The sequence below is a fragment of the Spinacia oleracea genome, chromosome 4 (genome assembly GCF_020520425.1).
Source record: "Spinacia oleracea cultivar Varoflay chromosome 4, BTI_SOV_V1, whole genome shotgun sequence".
Taxonomy (NCBI): domain Eukaryota; kingdom Viridiplantae; phylum Streptophyta; class Magnoliopsida; order Caryophyllales; family Amaranthaceae; genus Spinacia; species Spinacia oleracea.
In genome coordinates, this window is record NC_079490.1 from 7,311,426 (window position 1) to 7,333,588 (window position 22,163).

General features: G+C 36.1%; 2 protein-coding genes across 3 annotated transcripts; one reads left to right on the forward strand and one right to left on the reverse strand.

Moving 5' to 3' along the window:
* Positions 1–4,345: 4,345 nt before the first annotated feature.
* Positions 4,346–7,085, reverse strand: LOC110797227 (uncharacterized). 2 transcript variants are annotated; one of them, XM_022002319.2, is made up of 3 exons: positions 6,937–7,085; positions 6,363–6,547; positions 4,346–4,795 (listed from the first exon to the last, which is right to left on the reverse strand). In XM_022002319.2, the coding sequence occupies exons 2-3, from the start codon at positions 6,508–6,510 to the stop codon at positions 4,653–4,655; spliced, it is 291 nt and encodes a 96-aa protein (XP_021858011.1). In that variant the 5' UTR covers positions 6,511–6,547; positions 6,937–7,085; the 3' UTR covers positions 4,346–4,652. The 2 variants fall into 2 exon arrangements, with proteins under 2 accessions (XP_021858011.1, XP_021858012.1); XM_022002320.2 differs by having other exon boundaries at positions 6,804–6,943.
* Positions 7,086–10,767: 3,682 nt separating this feature from the next.
* LOC110797239 (aspartic proteinase) lies at positions 10,768–17,574 on the forward strand. Its single transcript, XM_022002330.2, has 13 exons — positions 10,768–11,024; positions 12,301–12,666; positions 12,745–12,805; positions 12,890–13,097; positions 13,422–13,590; positions 13,720–13,759; positions 13,855–13,919; positions 14,522–14,635; positions 14,783–14,835; positions 16,082–16,238; positions 16,346–16,465; positions 17,105–17,193; positions 17,279–17,574. The coding sequence occupies exons 2-13, from the start codon at positions 12,316–12,318 to the stop codon at positions 17,361–17,363; spliced, it is 1,512 nt and encodes a 503-aa protein (XP_021858022.1). The 5' UTR covers positions 10,768–11,024; positions 12,301–12,315; the 3' UTR covers positions 17,364–17,574.
* Positions 17,575–22,163: the final 4,589 nt, after the last annotated feature.

Below are 22,163 nucleotides of genomic sequence, written 5' to 3' on the forward strand. Positions count from 1 at the left end.
AAATGGGTGGGGTTCGGGAATCAGGATCTAGGTTTGGGGCCGGTCCGAATATCTCTTTCATAGTTTTTTTTTTTGTTTTTTTGAGAAAATGTATTCAAATTTTTTTATTACTCAATAAAATCAATTCATTGTATGAAAATTATTCACAATACATTTTGGCAAATTTGCCAAAAACAACCTTTTATAACCATTTTTTTTGCAAAAAACAACCTTTTATAGTTTTTTTTGCAAAAACAGACCTAAAAGTAAAAATAATTTGCAAAAGACAGCCTTTGGCATTTTCAGGTGTTGACTTTCATTTTTCCGGTTTGACTTGGCTGGTTTTACTTATTGCACCCACTTTCCATCCCTTTTTCTCACTTAAACCCATTTGGAGCCAAAATAAAACCCCAAATTACAACCTTCTCTCTGTTCTTCATCCTCGTTCTTCATCCTCCACCAAAAAAAATATCCTCTCTTCTTGCTTTATCATTTGCATGAAATTGGTAGATTGCTGCTATACTAAGTGATTTTCGGCACTCTACCACTAATTTTTGGTAAGTTTTGTTCATTAATTTTGCCTAATTTTAATGTAGGAAACTTAGGGTTTTTTCCCCCAATTTTGTGAATTGATTCGATTTTGTTGATGGAATTGCCTTCTTCATTCCTTTATTGGGTGCCATTAGAGTACAACAAAGCAACAAAGAGTTGAGCCAAAAACAGAAAATGACAGTGAGAGAAAAGTTGGAAAATTTAACCCAAAAATGGAAAAAAAAAACACTTCAATTTAAGTAGTTGAAGAAAGTAACGTTTGAACTTGATGACTTACCGCATTCAATGAAACTTCATTGACGGCGGAGCTACATTAATGGCGCCTGAGTTCTTCAAAGGTTTTCTCAATTTTTTTTTTTTTTTAGGTTTTCCCCTTTTATATCCCGGGAAAAGGGAAGGAAAATGGTGCACTTAATGAAAATCGTGAAGGAAATAATGCCCTTGGTCCAAGTATGCATTCTATGTTAAGTCTAATAAATGCGGTTCAGTATTAATTAACAAGTTAATAATTCAGTGAGATCAAGTGAGCTGAATGCCTAGCTAGAGGCCGCTTCAGTTCAAGTGGAATTAATGATATTAATCCACAGCTTACTCTTGACTGAACCCGTAGGGTCACACAAATAGTACGTAAACGGATCAAGTATTTAATGGCATTAAATACTCCATCTATGGATATTCGGAATCGACGGATCTTGGTTTCAGTGGGAGCTGAGATCGTCACAGGCAAGAAATGAATACTCCGGAAACGATGATATTCCGGAAACGGAAATATGGATCGTATCGAAAATATAAATATTATCCAAGTCGTAGATGTTGCCGGAAACGGAAACATGGTACGTATCGGAAAATATTATCGGAAATGGAAATATTGCCGGAATCGGAAATATTGCCGGAAACAGAAATATTGTCAGAATCGGAAATATTATCGGAATCGGAAAATAATTCCGGAAACGGAAATATTAAATATTTGTTCGAAACGGAAATTAATTCCGGAATCGGAAATATTAAATATTGTTCGTATCGGAAATGAATTCCGGAATCGGGAATTTAATCGGAAGCGTATCGTACGAATTAGCATCGGACGAGGCCCGCTAGACGAAGGCCCAGCACGAAGCCAGGCCATCGCCCAGCGAGCCGCACGCAGCAACGCACGCCTCGACCAGGCCCAGCGCAAGGCCAGGCCCAGCCAAGGGCGCGCGCGCGCACAACACTGCACATGGGTTGTGCGCCTGTCGTGGGCCGCAAGGCCTGCGCGGGTGCACGGCTTGTACGATGCGTGTGCGGGAAATCCTAATCCTATTAGGATTTGTGCAAAGATTAAAATCCTAATCCTATTAGATTTGCTTTGTTATTTAAAGTCCTAATGAAGTTCTAATTAGCAAATCCACATCCTAGTAGGATTACAATTCCTTTTCCATACTCCTATAAATAAGTGCCTAGGGTCACAATTTATGGAAACGAAAAAAGTATTCAAAGGGTAAGTTTTTGAAATAAAATTAACCATACACTTGCAAACACTAGCCGAAATTCCTAGTAACCTTAAGGGCGATTCTAGTTGGTCTAAACTTGAGGCGGATCCGGACGTACTGTGGACTATCTACGGAGGGACGACATTTGGAGTCCTAAAGACTTGTTCTTGTTCGGTTCGGGCGCAGCTAGGGAAGGCACGCTACAACATGTATGCATCAATTCTATGCTAAATGATTATGTTAATATAATATGCTTTCCTGGCTTTATGGTTTTTCCGCATGATTTATGAATTGTCATATGTATCATAACCTAACAAATCGAAGGCACGGTCCCGACACGTGAGAGTCAAGGCGGAAAAATGAAGGTCAACGCCTGAAAATGCCAAAATGCTGTCTTTTGCAAATTATTTTTACTCTTAAGTCTGTTTTTGCAAAGAAATTTATAAAAGGTTGTTTTTCGCAAAAAAAAAGGTTATAAAAGGTTGTTTTTGGCAAATTTGCCTAAGGTTTTTAAGGGTTTTTGCAATTGTATTGAATTCTACGGATTAGTTATGTAAGTACTCGTATATTGTAAATCCCTGTCAACAAATATAAACAAAGCATGTTATAATATGGAGTAATATTTTTTTTTTAAAATAAATAAATAGCGCTTAATATGAAGGTAGAAATAGCTTTCATTTGTTTCTAAGAGCATACGTAATTCAAAAATAAATAAATAAATAACTTGATTGGACAACAACGAGTTGTATTTATATGAACCTTTTGTTTTTGCAAAAAATAGGTGGCCCGTCCTATTTCATGGAATAAATTTTCGTGTCTCTTAATTTGATTTAACATATAAGTTGTGTACTACGAACGGAGTAGGATAAAATAATTTGAAATAAACCGATATGAATAAATATTGAAAATAAATAGAGAGAAAAACCACTTAAAATATAGAAATTTTCAACGAAAATGAGTTAGTGAGATTGAAAGATAAGAATCACTCCACATAGTCAGTGAAACTCGCTCAAAACTAGTTTTACCTGTTTCAATTTACAATGGCATAGGTTATCTTCTACAATGTTTTACTTATTTATTGTAGATTTTTTATTTTTTATTTTTTTGACGGGAAACTGGAATTTTTCATTCAATCATAGCTTTGTCCTCAAGGACGACAGGGAGAATTTCGGGTGGGCATTCATCCATCCACACTAGGACCTCCTCAAAGTTAAGGGAGGCCTTAGCGATGGCATGAGCTGCCTTATTACACACTCTCTTAGCGAAATTAAACGTACATGCTTCAAATAAAGTAGCTAAATAGATCATAGGTAAAATTATATTATAACCCATACCGAATTTAAAAATAAAATTTAAAGTATTAGTACCTCACTAATGACTACCTCTATGGCTCTATCTTTTTATTTCCATATATCAATCATAACTGGCTTTTGAGCTCGTTCATTGATGTAGTGGTTGTTAAGGGATCTTTTTAAGGTGTTAATTTTTTTGAAAACTTGTGATTTTTGTGGGAATATATGATTTATATAGAGGTGAATTTGAAAGTTGAAAATTTTATATAAATTAGACGCATAGTAAATTAATATTGAGTGTTAAAGTGAAAGGTGTTGAATGAATATATGAAATAAATGATGAATTGCTGTTAAATGAGGAAGATAAAGTAGAAGGGGTGTTAAAGCTATAAAATACTTCGTATAACAAGAAATTTTGAAAAAAAAAATTATGGATGAAAAATGGGGTGACATGTGTCATACTGTCATCTAATCATAGATGGTTTTTCTTTTTACATACCATTCAGTATAGATTCACTTTAACGACTACTCCATATTTTATTAGTATTGTAATATTGTTCGGAGCTTGCCTCTCTTTTGCCGCAAAAAACTAATAATTTTGTTTTAACGACTATTTTAACATTTTGAATGGAGTGTCTTTTGCATTAGATTAGGGTGTCACAACTCACAAGGGTTTAGTGCATTTATAATTTATAATCCTATGCCCTGTCATTTTGGAGTTTAGCTAATTAGCCTTTGTACTTTAACCTTTGATCTGGCCATTATTTGTCCCTCCGAGTTCTCCCTTGAGATCAAGTGTCCCTTGGCCTTGCCCCCATGAAAATGGCACAATGACTTTGGCAGCAAGAAAACACAACAAAGAACCACTAGCTCTCGCCGAGTCGCCGATGGCCATTCCGTGGGCTAATCAACATACATTTTCAAGACTACCGCGTACAACTCCCAATCAATTCATCACCTCTTCGAAACCAGAGACACTTTCTAAGCTTTGTTCTATTCGACTTATTTTGACTTTTTTCAGAAAAATAAGTTCGGTTAAGAACTTAAAATAAGTTCAGAAAAAATAAGTTTTTTCATACATTTCCACACACAAATAAGTTCATTTCAGATAAAATATGTGGAATAGAACGGAGTCTAGCGTGATTCCACAAGTAACTCCAATTTCCGTTACAAAAAGTTAATTTCCAAACTTCCAACCCGATTTTTAGAAAATACATTGACTCGAAACATATACGAGTACTACGTACAGCATCACGATGATTTCTCGTGTCATCAACTCTTGAGTCATGACTTGGTTTTCAACAAGAAGTTTCTGTGGTCTTGGAAGTTGTAAGTGAAGCAAAACTGTCAGTTTTAGTAGTCATTTCTTATAGTCATAAGCAGCAATGTTCTGAGGTTCGCATTCAGGACTGAAAAGGCGGACAAGAAGAGCCGTGGTTGAGCTAACAGTAACAGCTCCACACGCTGCCCATCTGAGACTTCTAGGAATTGTTACTCTTGACCCTGTGAGCCATGACAAAACCACATGAACAGAGAAAAACAAATAGAAAAAACAGCAAACAGTTCCATAGGAAATGTCAGGGAATTTCTTGGTACAAAACAGACAATTTCAGCTAAACTTTCTGGTGACAAATAATGTAGTCATTTCACCTGAATAGAGTTGTGATAACACCACAACAACATTTTTTTGTGAATTTTTATCTTATATGGAGTACTAGTTTTATGCAAACAGTCATATCTCCTTAAACGTAGCCTTAAGAAAAAGCTTAAAGAAAAAGCCTGAAACCCTAAACACAATTAATAACAGTAGAAGAGCGTGGTTTTGTCATGAAAACTAATACAGTACCATTTTGAGAAATATATTCAATCTTCATAGATAGCCCTAGCATAACTCATAACAACATCACAATCTTGGCTTGATTTACCCTGTTCATTCTCAGTTTCTCGCAGCATCAACTATACACTAAAACCGATTTTGGCATACCTCTATGTGAATAAAGCACAGAAAACTGTGCTCTCGGAAGGGATGTACCAAAGTAACTTCCCTTCCCTATACTGACTAGGGCACGTATGACGTATCCCTTTCATGAGGGTCATTCACTGGTTGGTCTTGAGAAACCAAAAGGAGAAAGACGGTCTAAAAGAGTTTCACAGAAGAATGAGTTAAACACTCTAACTAGTGAAGTTTGGGTAGGAGGTTTATTGAAAGATTTGCAGACCTGAAGTTCCTAAACCTATTGATATGTTCTTTGACAATACAAATTGCAAATAAATCTACTGTATAGATCATGAATCAATAAAGCTCGCAAGATTGACTGACACGATAACGTTCAAGATAAATTTATCAACACTCTTCCCGCATTTAGCTTGAATCTAAAGCCTTGGAAGTTGGTGGTTACCAGCTTCTGTTTTTCAACCTAAAATTTCGTGTTACAAGAATTGAATATGGACGATCTTAGCTAGCAATGTCGTGTAGAAGGTGTTTTGTATTCCGTTCCCGATATGCACATTTTGTTACAAATTCGTCATAATCAGAGTTTACAATATTGATTGAGAAGCTAGTTAGTTAGAGCTGCTATGACTTGGGTTTTTCCTAGTGATGTGATGTAATGTTGTTAGATTCAACAGAAAGCAATAAACATTTTGAAGCCTAGTAGTAAATCACTGACATTTTACATCAGGGCATGATTAAAGAGTAAGTGATTAAGGCTATGTTAATGCTTTATTACTTATTTTTGTTAAAACCCGACCAGATCACACCAGAAACTCGAAAAATCAAACCACGCCAGAAACTCGAAAAATCAAACCACGCCAGAAACTCGAAAAATCAAACCATACCAGAAACTCGAAAAATCAAACCACACCAGAAACTCGAAAAATCAAACCACACCAGAAACTCGAAAAAACAAACCACACCGGACTACATGAAGAGAACACATCCTAACAAGTTCAAAAGTGATACATTTCCTATTCCATACAGCATTAAGCATCCCAAGTTCCCAACAATATAGTTTTACTTGTACATATTATAAACCAGAACACAAGAGTTTGAAGTAGAATGAACACATACCATAGTGTAGTCTGCACAAAACCCAGAAACCTAATGCTCCACCAACTGTAAAAATCCCAGCTGTTTGCCTCATTAACCTTGAGCATGGCTTTCCATCTGATCGCATGAGCTCACCATCAGACCAACCAAGTGCTCGTCTCAACGCCATCAATCAATCAAGTGCTCGTCTCAAACTCTCAAACCCCCTGATCATGCATAATACATTCTCCCCCATTAGAAAATGTTCAATTTCTAGATTGCTAAAATCAAAACAATTAAACATAATACTCTTAATCTACAGAGTAATTGGGGCTAACTACATGAATTTCTACTCTTAAGTTGATACAATAATTAATAATTATCATTGAAATTAGCAGCAGCAATTGCAATTGCAATTGCAACTGTATTCATGTTCACCAAAGTAGAATTTTCAGAATTTCAGTGAGGAATTTCATCGAACACCTGTTATGCATTCTTCGAGAACTGAAAATCTCCTCCCCTCGGAACTTAGAACTCAAAATGCAATTTGATTGAGGTTGCAGGAAATGAAATGAAATGAAATGAAATGAAAAATTGAGATGAAAAGAAGGTGTACCTGCCGACGTTCTCAGCAAGATTGTTGCAGACTTGCAGTGTACAGTCACGGTGGCGGAATTATAGACGGTTATGTGACCCAGCGAAATGACCAAATTAATTTAATTGATTTAAATAATCACTGAACGCCAATTTTGATAAAATACTAAAATATTTTTGGAAAATATAAAATGAAATGTAAATAATATTTTAGGACACCAAAAAAAACGTAAAGAACAAAAATAAACGAATAAAGTAAGTAAAATACAATGTGAATTCGACGTTCCACCGATAGACTCGGCCATGTAAACATTACTACGCATTTTGTCGCCGGCGACATGGTGGTGGCAGTGGTGGCCCGTGGTGCCTACTTTGAGTAAATAAATGAGGAGGTAAATAAAGGAGGGTATTTGGATAAATAAATGTGGCGATTTTTAGTAATATGTGGCGGTAAATAGTAAGCCCCATAAAATTCCAACCAAAACAACATAAACTTTTCTTACAAAATCACACATGAATTAATTACCCATTACTACATTGGTCAAACGAGACGTTAAGACTTGGTTGATGGTCGTGGGTTGGGTCGGGCTTCGGGCCGAGCCCACGCCAGGCCCACGTTGTTTCGTGTCGTGTCGTGCCGTCCCGAAAAGTTAAAAAAGGGCCCAGGCCGGGCCCACGGGCTTTCGTGCCGTGCAAGGCCGACCCGTCGTGTCTAAGGCTAATTTTACTACATTTAGCGTGCTTTGTCGTGTCGGGTCGAGTCGTGTCGTGCCTTGTCATGCTTTTTTCAAAAAGTTAAGGCCCAAGCCCGCGACTTCGTGCCCGTGCCGGGACGTGTTTTTTTCGTGCTCTTATCGGTCCGGGCTTTTTTCAAGCCCGATCCAGCTCGGCCCACAGTCATCTTTAGTTGGGGGTGGTTGGGTGGAGTAAATCTATACCTAGTATTTAAAAACCTAAACCATCTACACCATATTGCCACGTGTCATTGTACACCATATTGACACGTGTCATTATCTTTGTTCACCATTTTTTTCGTTTTCCCCGTAAACTCTTTCCCTTCTTATGATGCCACTTCCTACCCGTATCATCTATTCATCTCCCACCCTTCCATCTTCTAGCTCCTTCAACCTTCAAAATCAATTCTCCATTCAATTCAAATATTCCTTCAACAATCAAATTAATCCGTCTACACAATTTATTTAATTCAGTTCTCATTTCTTTGTCTCTTGAGTATAACTTAACCGTTTTCAGAATTGAATTGGATCTATTAATTGATTCATTAAGGGAAATGAATTAGAAACCCTTAGCATTTTGACGGTTTCTTCTTTATTTTTAGCCATTTAAACCCGATTTTTTACATTCAATTTTGATTAGGTACATTTCTTTGTTTTCATCTGTTGCTACAATTGATTTTAGTTCTTCTATTGGGTTGTTTTTCAGGCAATTATATGAATGTGAAAAGGTGCAGCTAGCTCAACACATACCAATACTTTCGCCAATTTGGGCTTCAAGCCTTCTTTAATTTCTCCACTAACTTCTCTATCAAGTTCAACTTTATATTTTAGTATATTTTAAGGGAAATTTGCAACTTCAGGTGAATATATGATGAACAATGTATTTTTTGTTGATTGATTGTTTCGGATATTATACTTCGTATCTTTATTAAAATGAGGTTCTTGTATATTTGATTATTAGTTATTTGGTGGCTTTTAGAATTTTATTTAAAATTTGGCTAACATGCCAAGTTTTGTATCTGGAATGGGTTTATGATGAATCAATAATAGGGTATACGGTGAAGAAGAATGGCACAAACCATCGATGACTTTCTGAACTCGTAGCGGCTGGATTAGTGATTTATTTTATCTGAGTTGTAGGGGCTTCTCACTTTCTATGATGGCTAACTTCCTATTTAATTGATCTGATTTTATTAGCTAACTTCCTCTGTTGCCGTTGTTGTGCAATATTGTTGATTAGGTACTAACTCCACTATAGCTACATAATGGGCATTGGGTACTTCTGCATCCATTGTCTCATTGCAAGATGATGTTTTTTCCAGACGCCAGTTTAAATTTTATTTATTTATTCGTCTTATAAATTAAAGTGGATATGTGAATTCATATCCTAAAATTTTTACCCATTTTTCTTCTAAGCTAAATCCTCATAATCAATTTTTGTTTCTAATCCATTGAAGTTGGGAAATGACGCAATAGCATCAAATCTTATAGCTACTACAAAGTCCTCACAATGTACAATATATGTATTTATATATTCTACTACATATTTACATCGTTTAGATTTGGCAAGTAACGTGTATAAACTGCAAAGACTACTCTGTATTAGTGGGATTTAACCTTGAGGCTTAAGGAGTTCCATTTTTCGGTGTAAACATGTTAGTGTTGGTGGAACATGTTCTACATGCCTATGTATATAAATAGCCCGTTCATCGAACGGGCCAAAGAACTAATTATCCGTAATACACCCAGGCGAAGGAACTACTCGTACGGACTACAGAGTGAGAAAGTTCCACGTATCTTCCTACAACAATAAACCTCCTCGTAGTTAAAATAACATTGACACTCGTGGTTCATATAGATCCCCTTTTTGCTACATTTTTGTCGTTCCTTACCTTTTATCTTTTGTATCCTCTCACTTAGTAATCCCTTGCTTATAAACAAAACAAAACAACAACAATATTTTCATTAATAAAAACTCAATATTATTATCCAAATATTTTTAAATAATTGTCGTATTAATTTTTTTAATTTTTTTTACTACTATCACACTTTCACTTGACTTGATAAGTTATACTATTTCTATGAAGTGTATTTTATGGCAAAAGAGCCATAAAGACAATTAAAGTACATGTGAGGGAGGGTGGAGATTCGAACATTTGACTCATCATATACAAAACATTAGTTTTATTGTCTTGAATTTTAGGCCGAAACCTCGTTGGTGCACGAAAATATTGGTGATCATTGTGGAACTGAGTTGAAAAGCACATAATCATGGGTAGAAATTCCAAATATTTCCAAGAGAATTTCAAAAATTACATAAGTTTTGGAATTGATTTTTTTAATTAATAATACGGAGTATCGGGCAAAGGTCAAAGAAAACATCTCATTTTCTTCTAACGACAATTATTTAGGAAAAGAATGACAAAATGAGTAATCTATGCTCTTAATTTTGTTGTTGTTACTGATATGCTACTTAAACGTGGATGTCAATTAGTTTAGTTGGTAAAATGTAGAAGAGGTGGCAATCAAGGAGGCTTTCTAATTAATTCTATAATCGGTATACCATTGAAATGGTATACTAAGGACAAATTAGTAACTTCAGATGGTATATTAAGGGTCAAATGATAAGTTCAGGTAATAGATTGAGTATGGCCACGAAAAATAACATTAATCATTGACTTGTGAGCACCAAACTATGTTGTTAGTAACCAAATAAAAATGCAACCACGTTACAAAACTATGCTGTATGATACCACATGAGAAAATACAACTACTCTTCTTGTACCAAACTATGTGGTTTGATACTAAATGAAAATACAGAATATTAGTATACCATTTCAGTGGTATACTGATTATAGAACAAGATTTCTTCGACAACCAAGAGTTAAGATAGAATCCCATCTACACTATTTATCGGCTTAACCTTTGTGACTCGCTTGATGTCTTAAAAAAAAATTAAAATTAAATATGAGAAGGCATGAGAATATGTCACAAGAGTAAAACCTTGACTAAACACAAGGAAGAAAGTGACATTTTCCTTTAATAAAACATTAAAACCTAAAGTCGTACCAATTACAACTTTATTAAATCACTAATCATCTACTGATTACTTTTAAAATGACTAATAATATTTTGATTTAGTATACTCTTGAAGAGTGACACTGACACAACAGATTAGTATGATTTTCAGATAAAAAATAAAAAAGAGAAATTTCGCAGGTGGGACCCATAAATTGAATGCTCCATAGCAGTTAGTGATCCTTTTTAAGACAGACGAGAAGAAAGACAAAGGAAGATCATATCTTTCTCTCACTTCCAATTTTGGTGGATATTTTAGAGAGAGAACTTGAGGGAGCTTTGCTGCAACCTGAGGAAGGTATTATGTTACTCCTGTTATACCCATTTTACCCTTTCAGTTTATTTCATTTTTTGTCCTGATTTTTTTTGGGGTATACTTCATTTGAGTATTTGATCATGATTTTACATTTTGAGTTGTTGTTTATATGCCATGGATTTTCATAAGTAGAAAGTTTGATTCTTTCTTTAATTGATAAGGGGGTTTGAGGGTGTGGATTATTTGGGTAGTTTGTTTTATTACTTACGTGTGTGAGATTGATCAATATCGGATATATTAACTTGGACTTTATTGGGTGTGGAGAATAATTTCTCAGTTTTTGTGATTTTTATTGTTTTGAAGTTTATTTGATTTAGGGAAATGGTGTAATACTATTGTTGTGAACTGGAAGGAGTAAGAAATTAAATTTGTTCATTTTATTGACCTTTTTTATCATATGTTTATAGATTTTTTTATTTTTTATTTTAGAAGAATATTTTTTTGGTTGTTGGATTGAAGTTAAGCACAAGGGAAGATAAGAATCGAACCATCAACCTCTAAGTTATGGAGTTGGATCTTTGAACAAACCATTATGAATGGTTGAATTCTGTGTCCTTATTCCTCTTTCTGTTACAATTTGAACAATTTTGTTCATTTCAAAACTTTGTACAATTTGAACAATTGTCCAGTTGGGTGTTTTTTTTTTTTGCTAATTTGAACAATTGTTTAGTTGGGTTTTTTTTTTTTTTTTGCTAATTTTAACCATTGTCGAGTTGGGTGCTTTTTTTTTTTGCTAATTTGGACAATTGTCGAGTTGGGTATTTTCTGTTAATTTGAACAATTTTGCTCATTTCAAAATGAGCAAAATTTCCAATAAGCTAAAAGGTATCCGAGTGTAAGATGAATGTCCTCAAAATTCTGAAGGTTCAAGTGAGTCCGCTGAATGAATTGTACTGATTTTTTGATGGTTTGTGGCTTATTTACTCATTTGTGGTAACCGGTGAGTCCACGAGAGCCTCTGTTACAGTTTATATGTACTGATGCATACGAGGTTTTACAAAATTGCTTGTAATGCCAATTTTTACCGCTTTTGTGTATATTAATTTCTGTTGTTTCCGTTTTTTGGCGATCTTGATCAACACAAGAATTAGCACAAACAAAGTTTTATTCTCTTCATTTATGTCATTGAACATCTGAATGCCTGAACCAACCTAGAATAACCCTTGTCCAGAGCATATATAGATAGCAATTTTTGGGAATTTTGCTTTAGTTTGGTTTTAATCTGAATTCTTAAAACCCTTTTCTCTATGCTTTCTAGGAGTTTACTCCAACAATGGGTCTCAAGAATCTACTAGTAGTTCTCTTTTGTTTGGCTTTCATAAGCCCCTACCTTTTCCCAACTACCGAAGCCTTGGTGAGAATGGCTCTAAAGAAGCGCGTGCTTGATCGTGATACTTTAAATGCAATGAGAATTGGAAGAAAGTTGGAATTGGATCAAGAAGCTAGGAACACACTTCATTCTCGTTATGACAGTCCGGATCCAGATGTAGTGTATTTGAAGGATTACTTGGGTGCTCAATACTATGGAGAGATTAGTATTGGAACACCTCCTCAAACATTTTCCGTGATATTTGATACCGGAAGTTCTAACCTTTGGGTCCCATCATCAAAATGCTTGTTTTCCGTAAGTAATTAAAACGACTTCTGTCCTTAATTCTGACCTTTGAAATGATCCTCCTACTCATCACTCGTTTTCGTGCAGATTCCTTGCTATTTCCACTCCAAGTACAGTGCAAAAAAGTCAAGGACATACACTGCCATCGGTATGGTATTACTTGTGTTTCATAATGTCCATGTTTGGTCCAATTCAGCATGTGAATCATATGTCTGATATAATATTTTTTTAGGTAAATCTTGTCATATAAGGTATGGTTCGGGTTCTATTTCTGGTTTCTTCAGTCAGGACGATGTACAAGTTGGAGACCTTACCGTCAAGGATCAGGTTTTCATTGAAGCAACCAGAGAAGGAAGTATCAGCTTTCTACTTGCCAAATTTGATGGTATATTTGGACTTGGGTTTCAAGAAATTTCAGTTGGAAATGTAACTCCTGTATGGTAAGCCAACCTCCATTACACTGCAACCTCAACTTCCATTTCTTAAATTGTACTTACATAGTTGCAAAATTCGTTTTTCCATTCTCGTTCTTTTGGGGGCATACTGGACGTGTTAAACTCAGAGAAGATTAGGAGAAAACGGCTTAACAGCTTAATCATAACTTGGTTACATCATTGGTTTATATAGGAAACCATAACATAACTATAATAGGCTTAGGACTCCATTAGATTCCTAAACTAACCCACCTCTAGTTTCCTAAACATACTAGAACCCTAGATATACCATAACTCTAACAGGACGTGCTGATTGCAACTTTGATGTAGGTATAATATGGTGGATCAAGAACTTGTGAAGGACCCGGTTTTCTCGTTCTGGCTTAACAGAGACCCATCTGCTGAAGTTGGCGGGGAATTAGTATTTGGAGGAGTTGATGAGAAACATTTCAAGGGAAGGCATACTTATGTGTCGCTATCCGAGAAAGGTTATTGGCAGGTATTTAGCTAGAGAAAGATAACTGAGATTCATAAGGCATCACACATTTCTTTTGATGATTTTGATGACTGTTTTACCTTTTATTCTTAAATGTCTTTGACGCGTATACTTCCATTTGTTTTTTTCCAGTTCAATATGGGAGATTTCTTGATTGGAAACTACTCAACAGGTAACTGTAGATCATGCTATGAACCATAGCTACCTTACCGAAAAACTGCGTAAATTCTTTAGTAATGTAGTAAACCCTGTGCCTTATTCCTTCAGGTTTCTGTGATGGGGGTTGTGCTGCTATTGTAGACTCAGGGACATCATTACTTGCTGGACCAACGGTAAGCCTGCATTCCGCTACAATGATGAGTGTTTTTACGTAATGGAAATGGAATACTTAACTTATTTCCATTACCTAATGTTTGGTACGAGAGGTGTGGTAACACAATCCCTTTCCTGAAGGTAACCATTACCACCATTTGGTAACACAAAATTGTTTCTCTAATCAATCCCTAGTTGTTACAAGGGATTCATTTCCCAAGGTATATCAAACAACTTATAATGGTAATAATATTTAACATTACCCTTTCCCCTCCTTATTTATTTCCTTTCCATTTCCTTCCCTAAATTTACACCAAACATGCCCTTAGATTGTTTCCCTTCTCTCCATATTTAACACCACATTTAAGCGAACTTCTATTTCTGGTTTCTTTTACTGTTTTCTCTAAACTTGGGACCCATTCCCACCCAACTAGCCGCTTTTTTTCTCTCTATTTTTTTACTCTCCATAATGTCCTTGCAAAAAGTAGATGTTAACTTAAATACTTGACGGTGGTAGACGGGAGAAAACTTTTTGAACTTCTTAGTTAGAATTGTTATGGGTAATTTTTGATGCTGATTGTTTTGCTCGGCCGGTTTCCCTGACTAAGTCTCTTGTTTGCAGCATGTTGTTACTGAAATCAACCATGCTATTGGTGCCAAAGGTATTATAAGCAACGAGTGCAAAGATATCGTTACTCAGTATGGAGATATGATTTGGGATCTTTTGGTGGCAGGGGTTTGTTCTCTCTTTCCTCCCTTCTCTTTACCTTTTTTGCATCATGTGTGATGATCAAGAAATCGGTTACGGAGTATAATATATATGGAGAATATCTTAATTCTTGTCTTAACTACATCATTCCTAATTGGAGCTTCTGTTTTACAGGTAAGTCCCAATAAAGTATGCTCTCAGATTAACTTATGCGGCATGCATGGCAGGTTAGGATATCCTTACATCTTGTTACAGTATCTTTTACTTCCTCCATTCTTATTTACAGGACACATTTTCCTTTTAGGGATATTCCTTTTTAGTTGACACGATTCTATTATGGGGAAGTTTTGTGTGGTGAATTGTCATATTCGCCCTCACTTTTCTAGTGATTTGGTGAAAGTGATGGTTGATTGGTTGTTGTTGAGGGGCACTCTTTCTCTTTTACCTCTCCTTGATTATGTAAATAAGAACGACGGGAAGTATTTCTTATCAACCACCAACTTACAGTGAGTTATTAGTAGCTTTTCGTATCCTTTGTAGCTCGTGCTTCACAGTTCTGAGCGCTCTTTGAAAAATATTTGCACAGGTGAAAATGATAGTTTTCAGGCTCTGATAGTTATACTATCCAGAACACTTCATTGCACATTTTCACCTCAAGTACACTTAATCACATGTCCGATTAGCCATGGACACTTCACACTCAAGCGATTATCTACAAAGTGGCCTAGTCTTGCAATTTTTAGTACCTGTCTTTGAAACTTGTAACTAACAACATTGGAAAGTGTGGATGTCATGTAGCTTAGTTAGTGAAGTCTTGGAGTAAGTCATAGATAAAAAATGCGGGATCGGTCGCTGTCGCGGGATCGGTCGCGGAGTTTCGGTAACGGAAATGATGCGTTAGTCGCGGACCGTATCGCGGTTGTCGCGTAGGAATTTGAAAAAGAAGCCCCATGTCAGCCCCACTGACTACCTACCCTAGTCCCCCTCCCCTAAACCGTACACGTGACCTAATTAAATGAATTCCTTTGTCCACCTTATCTCTCCTCTCTTGCTTTAGATTTGGAAATGGAGTTCTCTGCTCTATTTCAGTGGAGTTTCTCCATTTCTTTTCTTTTCCCCTTTTTTTTGTCGAAAACATGGGGAATTCAGCTAAAAACTGAGTAGATGTGAGGCTAATAACGCTTAAGGCGCACAAAATTGGTTCGGATCGGTTGAACCGGCCGAGATCTCGCCGTTTTTAAAAACACCTTTACAACTCGGGATATCTTGTATCGCCAGCCTCCAAAACCTAGTTAACTCGGGCGATATGAGTTAACTCGAGTGAGTTTTTACACCATGGTCTCAGTCTCACATTATGAAGTGTTTAGTAGTGGAAATAAAAGGGAAAAAACCATCATTGCTTTCAATTAGGATGAGAAACTTTTTAATTGACAAGAAAGAGTATTCATCGTACTGAACCATTTTTGTTTACAGTGCTGGTATCGAATCAGTTGTAGAAAGAGAGAACAAGAAGGATGTGTTAGGTGTAGACCCCTTATTCTGTACTGCCTGTCAGATGACTGTGGTTTGGGTTCAGAATCAATTGAGACAAGATCAGACCAAGGATGCTGTACTCCAGTATGTGAACAAGGTAATATGTTCTAAAATACTCTTTGCTCATGTTTTTATGCGCCTCGTTATCCATTACGCCACCATATTACAAGGCTTGACTCTGAAACAAAATATTGTTCTGTGCAGCTTTGCAATAGTTTACCAAGTCCGAACCAAGAATCAGTTGTTGACTGTGACAGCATCCCCAACTTGCCAAATGTGACTTTCACTATTGCTGATAAAGAATTCACACTAACCCCTGAACAGGTTTGTGTTCGTTGGCCTGATTAGAAAACAAACAAACGTTTTTGGTATCACTCGTCTTAATTATTCGAGAAAATTCTGAAAATGAACTGTGGTGTTTGCGCTAAGTTACATAAAACAACTCCTACTCAACCAACAACTATGAAAAAATTGTCTTAGAAAGCAGCATTTGATAAATTCTCATTTGGAAAAGACATTTTTGATGGATTCCGTTTCAAAAGACATTTGGTAGATTGTAGTGGAAGTGGACTTATCGGTCCTCCGTTTCAAATATTTGCTAACACTTTTCTTTTTTGCAATATTCACATAATCTACTTTGTTTGTTTTTAATGATCTGCACTTTAGGAAAAACATATTCATGTGGGATCTTCTTAGATTTTGTCTTAATGTATAAAAATCAATTTATTATAATTTTATTTACCGTAATTAAAAATATCAATTGTTCAAGTTATGCATTGACAATACCTCAAAACAAAGTGTTGCAACTAAAAAGAAGTGGAAGAAGTATAGAAAAAGGGCTTCTTTTCTGTAAGTTAATTTGGCCTAAAGATAATTTGTTGAGGTATTTCTCGAACTTTTTGAAGATAACTCTGGCATATGAAGTCCTAACTTCATCTCTGACATTTTTCTCTGAACTCGCAGTACATTATGAAAACCGGAGAAGGGTTTGCAACTATCTGCCTTAGCGGATTCATGGCATTTGATGTGGCTCCTCCTAGGGGTCCCCTGTGGTACGTCATGCATTCAGATTATCGTATAACTATGGCATGTACTTCCGTAGTTCCTTGTTACAATGTCTGCTTGTTTATTTCGCAGGATTCTTGGAGATATTTTCATGGGAGCTTATCACACTGTGTTTGACTACGGTAATCTTCAGCTAGGTTTCGCTGAATCTGCTTAAGCTGAAATCCCTGCTCGTGCCATGTAATTATATAGCTGTGTAAAAGTAGTAGTCGTTGTTTAAATGTTGTTGTAGACGAAGGAAGGGAGAATACGTACGTACCAGCACATATTGTTATGTGATGCTGGTGTTCTGTAACGTAAATCAAACGCAGGTTGTTGCAGATTTTAGTTTGTTGACAGCTATTTATGCATCTTCAACTTGTCTTTTACGCGATTTAGCACCAATAAATGGCACTCTTATCATAAGTTGCTGCTCATGTTGTTGAGCATAACATTGGTTGGAGGTTGCTTAAAACCTTTTATCAAGGAGCAGGAGTGATAGCGCGAGCACTTACTGCCTTACATGTTCTTGCTTGCACATTTCAGGGCACAAGTAAATTATATGAAGTACATTATCGACTGTATCTCTATAAAATCTTCTGAAACATCTTTGCAGAACTCTGAAGTCTGATTTCTGCCCAAGTTCAGTCATGTTAATATGCTTGTTGGTTCAAAACCTTGTAATGTAGAAAGTACAAAATCCTGTCTCAGAATATTTAACTGTAACTGTGGCCATGTAGTAAGGGATGGGCAAGGGCCAGGTATAGGACAGGTCCAATGAGACCTAGATCTATATTTTTCACGTGGATCCACACACGTTCAAGATCTATTGAGTTCGATAAACTCAGACCCCCATCCGGATCCAATGGTTCTGGCCGTTCTAAAATGGTCCGAAACGGATCTTGATATTTTATTAATTTTAACATTTTTTGTCCCTACTTTTTTTTTTTTTCTAGGCCATTAGTATGACCATTATTTATCATCATATTCATGTAAAAATTGTCAAAATTATTGTATAATACTTCACATGCAATTTAATGTTAAAAATATGCCCAAAAATAAGTTAAATTAAGGAAAAATTACTTTAAATAATCCAACTTTTTGACGATTTTCCGTTAATAATCCAATCTTTGAATTATTATCTAATAATCTAACCTTTACACCCCATTAACTTTTATTGAACCCAAACGACCGGTAACCGATTAAAAAGGTCAACTTTTAATTCCGACCTCGTTCCTCCTCCCTTCTTCCTCCATAACCTTCTCTAAGCTCTCCTCCATCCTAGCCATGTGATGTCGTCTCTTCTATCCCTTTCCCCGATCCTACCAGCAAGCCTAATCCCAATAGCAACCCCACCCTCGAAACCCTCTCTTTCCCCATCTTCGTCTTCATCTCTGACCATCATTCGCACTCAAACCCCATTCACGGGGTCACACTCGGAATCCATAACTTGCGCCACCACGATTCATACTCTCTAGCAAACCTACCCGCCGACCCGCGGAACAACTTGCGAAACCAGGAGTCCAGGATCCGTTGAAAAGTCGTGCCCACACGTCACACCAGAAACTTTAAAATGTCGATACTGGAAAAAATTTGAAATTTTTTGTTGGAATTATGTACGAATTCGAGTAGGCGGTGTTTTAACTTCAAGCAAATTAAACTTATTTAACAATTCAGCATATGAAATTAAAGATTTTATTATCTAAAATAATCAAACTGGGGCTTGAGGTGTTCTGGGTGTAAGTGGTGGCTGAAGATGGTGGTGGACTGGTGGTGGAGCACTGGAGCCGGGAGGTGCGGTGGTGGTGCGTGCAATTGCAGAGGTGTGTTGGAGGGGAGGAGAAAAAGGAGGTTGTGTTTGAGGGGAGGAGAAAGAAAGGGGTATCGACGTATCGTTGTTGTTAGACTTGTGTTGTACATGGTTAATGGTGTTGAACGGTTGATTGATCATGTTCTTTGCATAAATGTTGAAGATGATGTCTTCATCTTGATGTTGCAGCAAAATTGTTTTGTTTTTTTAAACATTAGTTTTTCTTTTCTTTTTTAATTAAAAAAAGTCAACCAAACAATTAGAAAAGAAAAAAAAATTTAAAATATAAATAAATTACAACGAATGGTTGCATGACACGTGTATAGGTAACCTGATGTATCAGGTTGGTGACCGGTTGGGTGCAATAAAAGTTAATGGGGTGCAAAGGTTAGATTATTAAATAATAATCCAAATGTTGGATTATCAACGGAAAATCGTCAAAAGGTTGGATTATTTAAAGTAATTTTTCCTTAAATTAATAAATTTTGTTATTTTTATTAATTGCATGAGTCCATGGGTCGGATATGGACTAAGCTTGGGTCGAAAAATATTGAACTCAGACGTAGACCCGTTTATTAACAAATGAACTCATATCCGCCCCCAAATCCAATGTGTTAGAATTCAACTTCTCTTTACTTGTATTTTGCTTATCTATTGTTTTCTAGGATCTTTCTAATAGTTTTCTAGGATTTAGATAGAATTATTATGTTTATGTAATCCAGTGTTCACTAGCAGTTTTTATTAGCTAATTTAAAATAAACCTCTATGAAAGGTATGGTGTAATCCCCCGTATATTTATAAAGCTTATTAATATAGTTTTACGAATAATTAATTATATTTAAATTAAATTGGTGAATTTTAGTAATATATATACATATTTAATGAATATTTACTTATTGAAATGCATTTTAAATATTTTAAGAATTTTTGAAATCAAAAATAATTTTAGAATTTTATTTTGAAAAGAAATCGAATTACGAAAACGGATTGAATTTATAAAACGATCCTATTTAGTTTTGAATTCGAATCATAAAAACCAATTCTACTCCTAGCCCAATTGGGCAAAGCCCAAACCAATAAACCCAACAAATACTCCTTTCTCTCCTCTACTCTTACGTGAAACCAAAAGGGAAAAAAAAAAGAAAAAAAAAACCCTCCTACTGCAATTCACGCACAACTCAGCCATCTCTCCCGCCTTCACTACTCGTCGTCGTCCTAGCCGCCGACCACCACGCACGGTAATCTCAGCCCTCTCCCTCCTCTTTCGATTCTCCTTCTTCCTCTGCTTTCGTTCCTCCTCTTCCCCTCTGTTTTTCGTGCTTCCCTTAATCCTTTGCGTGTTCGCAGCAACCCCGTTCGCGCAGCAGCCACCGCACGCAACCACCGTGCCCAGCTCCTTGTCGCGCTGCCTTGCTGCACGTACGTCAACCACCACTGCCGCCCTACCGGCCAGCGCTCTTCCTCTCCTCTTTTCTTGGATTCCCATTTGCGCACCACCATTACAAACACGCGCAACCACCGTTGCTGCCACCGCCGGCCACCTTGCGTCAGCCGACTATCTGCCTTGCTGCCGCCGTCCCTGACCGCCGGCCAGCCTCCCTCTCTCTCACTTTTGATTATTTCCTTAAACCCTAAACTAATTAATGAATTTAATTACGTTTTAATAGTTTAATTATGTTTCTTGAATTTAAATTATAAGTTTTATGATTTGATTATGAATTTCAAGAATTATATGTTTGCATAATTAAATTATTAATTTTAGATTATATAAATGCATTGAAATATTGATTTTTAATTATTTTATGAATTTTAAGGTTTTTAATGATTTTAAATCATGGTAGGATGGTTAGGAATTATTAAAGTTATTGTTTTTATGCTTTCAAACATGTTAATTATGTTTTGGAGTAGTTTGAAAGTAGTTATATTGCTGGAAATTTAAAGTATGATGCTTTGAAGAGTTTTCAACGAATTTCACTAATTAATATAATAATTACGATGCTAGGAGATTAAATATTCAAGTTTCGATATTGGGAAATGTTCTAATTATGTTTAGGAAGGGTTTGAAGCTCCCTAATGTTGCTGAAAATTCAATATGAATTGATATGAGTCTATATTGGTTGTTGTTAGGTGGAGAATTCTCCGTAGGCGACTTTTGAATTATTAAAGTGGTCTTGCAGTTTGTGTACACAAGGTACGTACATACCTGTGTGCTTGGAATGTGTGCTAATTGTTGAAACCATGTTGAATTGTTGATGAACTTGGTTATGTTAATGTTGTTGATGAACTTAGTCAGGTCGAAATTGCATGTTTGATAATGTTGGATGAACATATTAAACCTTTATTGCATTTTGAGGATTATAACATGTTAGTATGGAAGATTGATGCAAATATGTTTGATTGGGAACACTAGATTATTTAGTATATAATTCAGATCAGTTAATTGTTGTTCCCTTTTAGCTTTTCACTACTTTATGAGGGCGGAGGACCTTATTTAGTAAGTTGAAACCTTATACCCATATACAGGGGTTGATCAGTATTAAAGAAAAGATTGGAGTTAATTGGAATGAGTCTTGTTTGATGCCTTTGTGATCACTTACTCAATTCCAAGATAAAAACAGTTGTAAATAAATGTGAGTTGCATGCCTTATGTGATTGTTGAGTCATAACAGGGTGTCAATTTGTAAATCATGTAAAGTGAAACTGAGTAGCAATAGCTTTAGACTGTGCACGTCTAAAGTGACGGACAAACAGGAGTTGGGGTTCATGGTGGTAGCCCATGGCCTTTCATTCGGACCGGATTGATCACCGCGTCCTATTTTCAGTCAAACGTTCCTCGATATCGCAGGTCACTGAGGTTACGGAGTCGCGCCCGTACCTCGTCTTCCTTAGTGAAGACTTCTAGCTAGAAAAATCGATCCATTGCCATTTTAAATTAAATAATATTATTGTTATAAAGGTCTAGTCCAGTCAAGTATAGCTTTCAAGTCAGTATGTTTTGGTTTTCCTTGCTTATGTTTTATTTAGTATCATGTGAGGATTGTTCGGTTAATAGAATCATGCTAGGATTATCATTTATTTAGTATGTAGTACTCAGCTTTGCTGATTACGTGCTTTTGCTTGTGCATGTTGATCATGGCTATGCCTTATTGATCCTGTGATGACCCAATC